Source organism: Cyanistes caeruleus, chromosome 17 (assembly GCF_971803275.1).
Source record: "Cyanistes caeruleus chromosome 17, bCyaCae1.hap1.1, whole genome shotgun sequence".
Lineage (NCBI taxonomy): Eukaryota > Metazoa > Chordata > Aves > Passeriformes > Paridae > Cyanistes > Cyanistes caeruleus.
Window position 1 is genome coordinate 3,627,232 of NC_141717.1, and position 10,341 is coordinate 3,637,572.

General features: G+C 43.9%; 1 protein-coding gene across 50 annotated transcripts in view; it reads left to right on the top strand.

The window, feature by feature from the left end:
• Positions 1-3,930, top strand: part of KATNIP (katanin interacting protein) — a 55,628-nt gene extending 51,698 nt beyond the window's left edge. For 28 of the 50 annotated variants that reach the window (XM_086854389.1, XM_086854391.1, XM_086854378.1 and 25 more), the window contains 2 exons: positions 2,290-2,387; positions 3,702-3,930. In XM_086854389.1, the coding sequence (XP_086710515.1) occupies positions 2,290-2,387; positions 3,702-3,757 (154 nt within the window). In that variant the 3' untranslated portion in view covers positions 3,758-3,930. The remainder of the gene's footprint in view (positions 1-2,289; positions 2,388-3,701) is intronic. The other 22 variants (XM_086854412.1, XM_086854404.1, XM_086854386.1 and 19 more) reach the window with 1 other exon arrangement.
• Positions 3,931-10,341: the final 6,411 nt, after the last annotated feature.

Genomic DNA, 10,341 nt, shown 5'->3' on the forward strand with positions numbered 1-10,341 from the left:
GTTTTGATGTGACTGACGTCAGCAGTGTGTGTATTGCTGAGGAAAATTCCCTTCCAGAGCATCCCTGGCCTCACTTGAGGAGGAATAAGTAGATTTTTAGATATGAGGACTAAATTACCAGCTTTGTTTGCAAGCATCTTTTAGCACTTCCTGGTATTCATGATTTATATTTACATCTGTTTTCATGAAAACTTGTAAACACAAAATAAAAAAGTTAGGCTTCCTTAGAGAAGGATTAATAAATCCCAATGATATTGCATAGAGAGGGAAAAAAATAGTTAATGAAAAAAACCAAGCATCAAAATTAAAGAAAATAAACTCCTCTGACTTGACACAGATGCTAATTAAGGAGCCAGAATTCTACTATTTTATGAACAGACTAAAATAATGACTAAATTCTAAAATGAGAAATGAATTGCATTTGGGGGAATGATGCTTTGAAACCACTAAGTTGGCAATCTCATAGAGAATGTGATGAAACGCAGTGAAAATTGCACTTATATTTAGAAGGTCAGCATTGGTAGGGTCTAAAAAACAGTCCCTAGCAAGGAAAGTAAAGATTTGAAAGAATAATTTATTTTAAATGGGATTGAAAAATGAAAAAAATAAAAATTTATAAAAATGAACACTTTCTTACATGTTGGACAGCTGACAAATAGAATGTTTTGCACATTTATCACTTGGGAAAAAAAGGCAAGTTTTGCATGGATAAATGGTGTGTGATCCACTCAGAAGGATATTCAAACATTTAGAAATAAGCAGAAGGAACATGAGATGCCCTGAATAAAGGCAGAAGTTCACATTTGCCTACGGCGTTTGTTTTCTTGTGTTTCCCTAAAGCATCGGCTTTTGTCTACTGGGTCCTGCCAGAGGTTAAATAAATTATTATTGTTTGGATGTGTTGTGTTGGACTCATGTTTTTGTATGAGTGGCTGTGTTGTCATGGTAAAACTTGGAGGTGAACAATTTTTTTAAGTGAAAAAGTCACTGAAATGAAAATGCCTTGAGGAAATAGAAGTTTTGAGAACATTTTCAATGGGATAGAAAAAGGAGGAGGATGGGAAATGAACCTTTATTTTCCTCAGCTTTAGAGCTTTCTATGAGTAAAATGATTTTATTGGAACCAGGGAGGCACCAGCTGTAATCACAGATCTTTTTCACATAACTTCCTTTGCACATATTTATAAGACATATGTCCTTTGATCTACTTTAAAGAGGAGTTTTTGGGGTCACAAACACTGCATAGTCTCTTTTTCAGTCGAGAACATGCTGAGCCTCTTCTCTTCCAGACTTCTGTGCAGGAGTTTTCCTGCTCTTTCTTCCCAACCTGGTCTGCAATCATCTTTTCTCTCTTTTTTCCCTCCCACCCTACTAAAATACAGGGTACTTCAGCAGCAATGGAAGACCTGCTGGATAATATCCCTTCATTTAAAAATGGTCTGCAGCTTTTAGATGTTGCTGCTTGTGATGTTGGTCTATTCTCTTTCACACAGCACTGTTCAGTATTTTATGAATTCGAACTTGAGTCTGATATTATCATCAATAGTGTAAGTTTTGGTTTGCTTCAGGTTTGGCTCTCCTGCTTCACTCTGACAGTTTGAGAGACATTACATTTTTCTTCAGAAATAGAAACCCATTTTGTGCAGTATTTGGAGAGAAAAGAAAAAAAATACACTTCTTTTATTGCAAAGGCACAAATGGGTTTTTTTGTGAAATGTGAAAGGGAGATGTTATTAGTGATGTTTCCCTTACCTTTCAATTCAGCTCATGTTTTTCCCTGTAATTTGTTTAGTTTAATTTACCTTTGAAGTTATTACTTCTTTCCCAAAAAGAAATGGTTAAAATTTTGCAACAGCCTGCAAGCAAAAGTTGTCACAGTAAATGAATTTTGTTTAGTTCAGAAAAGTTTCAAATAATGCTCTTTCAGAATTACAAAGCAGTGTGGAAGTCCCATACGAGGATTTTTATACCCCCTTTGTACAGCTCTGATTTAAAATCTCACTTTGCCTTGTGGTTCAAGCTGTGCAGGCAGGCTTGAAAATTGTAGAGTGAATATGATATTTATATTTGAATGTGTGCCTGAATGAATGCCACTAATTAAAACTGGCAAGAAATGCTTCAGGTGGATGAGGACAGGGTAATTCCTGTGTGGATAATCCTGTGTATTGTGGCTGTGCTGTGGAGCTGTTCAGGCTGCAGGACTGCAGACATCCTTTCTCTGGTATCCTTGTCCATGACTCTCATAACTTTTCCCAGTGTTGATTGTTTTGGCCATTGTACTGATTTCAGTCTTTTCAGCAATCATGTGGAGGATCAGGATGTACGAATGATGAATGAAAATGAGATTGTCACCAGCAGCAAAAAGAAACAAGTTGTGGCTGATCCGGGTGAGTTCTGTCTTCCACATTTTTCTTCTGCTCAATTCCTGCAGACACAGTGTGGATAATGAGCATTGTTCCAGCCCTAAACTGGGAAAAGTGGGAAGTCTAATGTATATTTAGCTCTGCTTTTTCTGTCATAGAAAGACAAACTGCAAATTTCATCATCTGGTGGGTTTCTACTCTGTATCTAAATCTGAAAGGGGATGCTGTGGTTGTGGTTCACAGCACCATAAGTGCAGAAATCCTCAGCAAAGAAACTGGCTGAAGATAAATTGAAAATGGCTGCACAATTGAAAATTGTGCAGGTTCATTGATAGTTTTTGGAATAATAAGCTCATTGCATCCCCACTGGCCTTTTAAGCAGCTTCAGAGATGGTGCAGATGTGTCTGAGAATCAGCTGCTTGAGCAAACCCAAAATCACAGTGAGTGTAACAAGGGGGAAACCGTGTTGACTCTCTTCCTCCCACTGTCTTTCTGGTTGGTCTTTTTGCTTACAAAGTGCTAATTAAACAGACAACCTCTCTTTTTTCCCAAGGAGAAAGAGTAGATTGTATTTATAGTCTGAAGAGTACCAGTCATTCATTGTAAATTACTCAGAATAGCTCCCTAAATACATCTCAAATTCTTAGCCAAGCTGGTATATTCATGATTGGTTTTTCTCTCCTGAGCATGACACTTTCTCCAATTAGTTCTCTAGAAAGTGGTACAGATATTATTTGATGGCTTTTAATAACAGTTCTATAGGAGAAGGATTTGAAATGCCATTGCCTGTAAAAAAACAGCTTGAAAGTTATTATATTTAACTTTATTTAATACTTGTCAAAAGTATCCTGGACATCTCTGTGCCCGTTGGAGTGGCATCCTGGCTCCCAGAGCAGACTGCCCAGTGAAGAACAGCTGTCATTGCCATGGCCATCACATCTTTTCCAGCACTGAGGACACAGAGCTTCTGAAGTCACCAGCTGAGGGTGGCCTGTTGCCCTCTGCCCCATGTCCCCTCTGCAGTCCTGAGCCACAGAGGGTGTTGATAACACATTTGTGGAATGATTTGGGTTGGAGGAGACCTCAGGGGGATCCAGCCTCCTACTCAGGCCAGTGTCATCCCTGAATGTACAGCAGGTTGCACAGGAAAACAATTCCACGGGACTGTGGAAAAGCTGGCAGCACTCACTGTCAGTGTCAGAAACATTACTGAGAAGGGTGGCTCAGCTTCATTCTGGGGTGGGAAGAGAAATGGGAATTTTTGTTCCTCATTTCCATGTTGCATGGCTTCACTGTTAGTGTGCAGTCCTAAAGCAGCCCTTCATTTTCCTCAACAGCTCTGCGCCCCAAAACCTGCATCAGTGAGAAAGGACTGCAGAGGAGGAGAAGATAACAAGGAAAGTCCTGAATGCCTCCAGCTCTGAGTAGCTGCAATCCAGATCTCCAAAATATGCATATCCAAATGGAAGATTTTCCATATCTGCTGCTGCTGAACCACCTCCTCTTTTGGGAGGCAGTTTTATTTGCTACAGGAAATTTTCTTCAAAATGAAATCCAAAGCATGAATTCAGTTTCCTGGGGTTTTTTTGGTCATGATCTGTCTGAATTTTCCCCTTTATCTCTTAACTGAAAATCCAGGGAAGAAGGAACATAAAGGAGAGAGTAAGAACCTTTCTGCTGACAACTGTTCTGCCAAGTACCAAGAACTTGATTAAGCAGGATTGTGCACAGGTTTTTTAGATTATGTCTAAAACTTTTATTCCTAAATCCTAGCTGAATGATCACGAAGATCCTCACTAGAAGGAGGTGTTGCTTTATTTCTGATGCCTGTAAATAGTTCTCTGGGAAATGCACTTATTAGAGGAAATACACTTCAGCTGTCTGTCTCTGGGCATGTTTTGATGCCAGGACTGTCTGTAGGAGCTGACACTGTTTCTGACACCTAGACAGGTTCCACTGGGCTTGCAGAAATGTGATGGATGCTTTTAGGAAGTGGAGATCAGGAATTGGCTTTATCAAGGTTTAATAAGTGCATTTCAGCTGTCACCTTTTCATGTTTTGCAGTGAAATAATTATTTCTTTCATCATTTTACTACCATGGAAAAAAGCAAGTGAGGTGTTTTGCCTGGAGTGCCATTGACAGGTGCTCTGCACATCCTTCAGAGTCCTCCTGCTACAGAGCAATGTTTTTTCCTCCTATTTTGCCTGAGTTTATATGAACAAGGAGGCCATGCCTCTGTGCTGCACTAACCAGATGTTGCCAGCAACAGATCATCACTTCTGAGAAATGGTAAATGCCTTTTAATTAGCTGAAGGTAAGGAGAGAAGTGCATTTTTAAACAAAAATACCCTGCACATGTAGTCATTTAAATAAAAACTCCAACCAAATAAATATGCTGCAGGATTTGCTATGCAAATGTACTTTTTGCTGAAAACTTGGTGTTTGTGACAACCTGTAAATCTCTTCCATGGATTCTCATTTTGAACTTGCTCATTCCTGCGATTCTGTGGTTGTTTCTAGAGGGAACTGAATGCTGAAGTCAAGATGGGCTTTTACACATAAACCAGAGATACTGGTGCAGCTCAGTTTAGAATCAGCTGTGCTGCTTCCCTTTCTGCCCTGTCAGGAGTGTAATATCTTGTATATTTGCTTATTAAAACCCCACTGCTGTTGCCTGAGCTGAAAGGACACAAGATAACAATGCATTTCCCAGGTTTCTGTGTACTGATGGAACAAAAGAATTAATTTTGTACTAAATACAAACTGCTTTACTTTTAAATGTAAAATAGTGTTTGTGAGTACATTGTACTTTGTTTAAGGGTTCTTCCCAAGATGCACTGACTGAAGAGCTCTCATGTTCTGAGAACTCTCCCCTCGTTTGTTTCTGGTGTAATTCTACCAAAAACCAAGTGCTAATTTTTGCTCCAAATCATATAACAGACAACTCCAAATGAAAAAGAGGAGGAGCTGAGAGGAAGGGTATTGGAAGGGCACAGAGCAGATATAAATGTCTGTGTTTGGAAGGGGAGAGGGTGTAGCAAGGTTTTCAAGGCTTAAGGCACAATCACAGATTTGTCATGTGGGCAATCTTGAGATGGGATGGGGCCTGTCACATTTTTTGTTCTTCTGACAAAATGGCATTGGCTATGCAGAGAAATGAAATGTGCTGTTTCCTGGCACTGATCAGCATCTCTTTTACTCATCTGAAAAGGTGTGAGGGGGAGAGGACTTGCTGTGCTCACCTGTCTTCCCTGCATCTGTCTGGAGCATCTCAAGTCCTGCGTGGTGGGCTAATGATTTTTCATCCTAATGCTCCAGGTTTTGGAAATTATTGCAAACTAATTGTTCGAGCTCAGATGGGTCACAGTTCTCTGTGTTTCCCTGCCACCAAGTTTTCCTTACCTCAGCTGGTGACTGCAGCCAATTTCCAACACCTTTTTCCCCTGGAAATCTGTCCCCAGTGGAGCTGGTCAGGGTGGACATTTGCCATCCTCAGCCAGCAGCCCTTGTACCCACTCAGGAGATTCCCCACAACTTCCACGGTGTGGAAACACCATGATAGTCTTGAAAATATTTTAGAAGATTGTCAAGTTGTGGAACATCCTCCCTGGCAGTGTCTGTGTGTGAAAGATGGGGTTTGCCAGCCTGCTGTCTGAGGTGACAAAAACCACCAAGGCACGGCCTAATGGAGTCCTTGGTTCTAGTCAGTCATTCTAGAGAGCAGCAGAATGTTTAGAAAATACTTCATTCATCTCTGTGGGGTAGGAACTGTCAGTGTTTGCCCTCCTAATTGGAGCTGAGATGTAATGACCCTTTATATAACCAAAGATAATTAAGAGTCCTAGTTAGCCCTATATACTCAAACATGGACATTTGATTCATTTCCTCAGTGAATCAGGGTTAAAAAACCAGGTTTATTCAATTTATCTCCTTTTTTTTAACTAGCTACTCACAAGTACATTCATGTCAGACTGGCATTTACAGGAGGGACAAGAGGAAGAGTAAACATGCAATCATGAAAATCCCCACAGAGCTCTTGAGTCAATGTCAGGCACAGTTTCAGCAGGAGTAATTCAGCAAGGATGTGTCCACTAGCATCATTTGACATTGTCAGAAGCACAGTAAAGGAAAAGGAAGGATTCATAGGAATTCTTGCTGAAGATTTTGATGTAAATTAATAAAGTTTCACCCAGTTTCAATATCTGGGCCCCACAAAGACCTTTATGCCATAGTTGCTCACCTTCACCTGTTGTGGTTGGATTTAAAGGGCTTGGATCAAGATAACAGAAATGAATTTGTTTGTCCCACGGTGACACTGAGAAGGGCAGAGGATAAAGAAATAATCTGTGAGGAAGAACATGCCAGGCTGCCTGCTTTTTGATCTAGAAAAAGATATTTTTGTCAGTCTTCACAGTGTAATCTGAAATGCCTGGGAAGGCCTGCAACTTTTCAGTTTCTGCCTTTCTGTGCTTCAGTCCAGGAGCATTTAAACAGCAGGGAGAGGCACGTGTCCGTGGGTAAGGGAGCAAGCAGTGATGCAGGGTGTAAAGGGCACAGAAGACATGGAAACCTGTGTATTCCTGAGTCAGGGCTCTCATCCATGAGCCCACTGGGGCTACAGCCAGCAGCTGAATTAAACTGAGCCCTGCTCATGGCTTAGGCTGGACTGGGACATGAATTGCACTGCAGCATCCTGCTCAGGTGGTGCTGCTCTCTGTAAAATCTCTGCTCCTGCTGCACTTGTACCGTGTCCCTGCTGTGCTGTTCCCCTGGTGATGCCCAGCCCTGGCACGTCAGGGGTGTGTGCTGGGCTGGTGGCACTGGCAGTGCCCATCAGGGACTGGATGGGGGTCTTGGAACAGCCTGCAGTGCCCAGAGACAGGAGCTGCTGCCAGTGAGGCTGTGAGGGGGACAGCAGTGCATGAAGGAGGTTGAATGAGGGGGTGTTTAAGCTTTCTGAAGTTTCCAGGAAATGCTCACTTTCCAGCAGAAGTCAGGTAGGAGCAAACATGAGGGGCTCTGTTGACATCTGGGTTCTGCCACATGCAGGGGAAGAAGTCAACTTCCCTTAGATTGATTGGTAAGAGAAACATTCCCCATTCCCTCCTGCTCTCTGCAGCTCCACACCATCCTGAGGAATACAGCCAGTGGTGGGAATCCAGACCTTGTGTAGGGTGCCTTGGGCTGCCCTCCCTGTTCTGGGGCTGCTGATCCAGAGGCTGAGCTCCAACAGGAGCTGCTCTTGTGGTGAGAGTCACTGCAGGAGCCAAATCTCTTCCAACATTCTTCAAGAAACATGAACTCCAGCAGACACCACATGGTGATGGCTTCCCCATTGTCCTTCACCATATACTGCAGGCACTGAAACTCTGCACCCTGCAGCATTTGAGGAGCCTTCCTGGCTTCCCTTTTTAGCTTTTTTTCCATCATGACTATCTTCTAGCTTCATCATCATGCTCAGGAGGTCAATTTGTCTGCCAAAACCATTCTGAAAGTGCTGTTTAGAGTCACAGTTGTGCCTTGCTGGTGTGACCAACCTGTTAACTCTGCAGACACACGTGCTCAGGTGTGCTGCAGGATTAGTTTCATTTCTCACATTTCCCATATGAAGGGCACCTGCTCTCCGATCTGGGGTGTCACCCACTCCTGTGTCACAGCAGGACACAGGACACAGGAGTGTCCTTACCCCTCTTTGTGTGGGGTCCCTGTTTTTGGGCATGGCAGTGCTGTGTGCTGGGCTGTTGTGAGCCCAGCAATGCTGCAGGAGAGCTGTTCATTTTGGAGGTGTTTCCTCTGAAGAGCAGGGTGTGACAGCCTGGGAGGGTGTTTGCTTCCCTCTGCGGGCTGAGGCCCTGCTGCTCAGAGCACAGGGAGGGACTTCCTGGCTCAGTGGCCTCTTTGCCCATTTCTGTGACTATTTGCTTGTTTGCTGAGAAATGACTTACAGCCCGTGTGAGACACAAACATCCCTTTATCACACAGCTTGTATCACCCTAATGGAATTCTGTCAGCTGAGGATAAAATGTGGACTAAGAAAGCAATTATAGAGTGAATCTCCAAGCTGCAGGAAGAGCTAAGAGATGGGGACCGAGTGCCCAGCTGGAGTAATTTCTGGTCCAACTGGCCTCTAAATCTTGCTGTGAAGAGATCAATTTTCCACCCTTGTCTGACAGCATCAGTTCCCTTCACCCTGGCTCAAGACCCTGTGAAGTGCTGCAGTGTTAAGATCTGCTAAAAAGAAACACTTGCAATTGGTGACTTCCTTCTTACTGACCTAGGAATTACTGGAGAAGGGGGAAATCGGGCTGTACAGCTTCTGTGGCAGCTCTCTGGTATTCCCTTCAGCTGCTGGCTGAAGGAGAGGACTGACCATCCCAATGAGCAGCAGGGCAGGAGTTTCCCAGCCTGGAATATTGCTTCCAACACCCGTAGCTCACTGCTTTGGCTCTAATTAGGAGAGGAAAACGACATGACCTGTGAGCCACCTTCCCCAGGTGTCCTGGTTATTTCTGGAAGGTCTCAATTATGCAGTGAGACCACAGTGGGATCCTGCCTTTAGCTTTCAGCTCGCTCAGGGTCTCTTTGGGTGTGACTAAAATCAACTTGACTCAGAAACTCTTAGTGTTGGTCTCTGTCCTGTCTCTCATGGGACTTCCCAAAACACCAGAATGCACAGACTTTGTGCAGTTTGTGGAAAGAGGATGGGAATTTCGGGGAACTATAAATCCAAGGAAATGTATCAGACAGATAGAATTAACTCATGGTCAGCTCCTCCCTCTGAGATGTCACAGAAACATTAGGGATGGAAAAGACCTCCAAGATCATTGAGTTCCAGCCTGTGACTGATCACCACCTTGCCAACCAGACCAGAGCATTCATAACTCTTCGGTTACAAAAGCAGGCAGGTCTCTCACCCAACTGTGAAATAAAATATCTAAAAGAATGATGGAGGGAAACAGCACATTAAAGAATTACAGGATTTTCTTGGCAGTAATGTGGCACCTGAGGTAAGGTCCTGCTTGGGCAGGAGGTACATGGAATGGAGCCTGAGGAGGATAAAAACACAGAGGGAGGGGATAGGAGCAGATGTGTTCCTCAGGGAAAGTGAGCTGCCTGCATGTAAATGCAAGTGAAATGCAGCAGTGCTGGTTGGGATCATGAACTTGTTTGTTTTCCTCAGTTTCTCTGCATCTAACTGGGAAAGGAGCTTCCCACTGGTTTTTGACAGAACATGGTGCTGGGCTAAGCACACGGAGGTAAATGTCAAGGAGTGTTAAAAGAACTTATAAATAGCCAAGTCTCCTTCTCAGCAAAAGAGCATTTACAGCCTGAAAGTCTCGTGGCCCTGGAGGAACCTGGGGTGGGAGCAGTGGAAGGGGAAGTTTTGGGTCTGGACACCTCAGAGCCATCATAAGGGCCAGAAAGAGACTGGTTCTCAGCTACTGCCTCCTGAGAGTGTGAGCCCAGCTGAGAATTATGGACTAAACTGGTCTCCAGGCTGTCCCTGAACTGTCTCCAGACTGTCCCTGAACTGTCTCCAGACTGTCCCCAGTCACTGCAGCTACAGCTGAAACATGTGAGGCAAATTCTGGGTGCAGAGCAAGTGTGCTCAGCAGCAGGGAAAGGGAACACAGAGGAAGCTGCTGTGGCTGGGAAGGTTTCTCAGGGAAATGACTCCTCACCCAAGACCATTGTGCTGGGGGAAGAGAAGAATCCTGTGGTAAATACGAATCAGGACGGCTGAGCCCTTTTATGTCTTTCACTGAGAGTTCTCTTCTGCCTGACAGCGTGAGGTGGCTGCCAGAACAGAGGTTTCTGTGTGAAACAAGCTGGGGAAAGGACTTTCATCTTGAGCAAGAAAGAGCTTTTGTGTCTCATCAGAAGGGGCTGGGGCTGGGGGAGCCCCAGCAGAGCAGGAGGATGCTCTGGCCAGCACAGGGAGCTGGGACACAGTGGGGCTCAGCCCTGTAACTCCC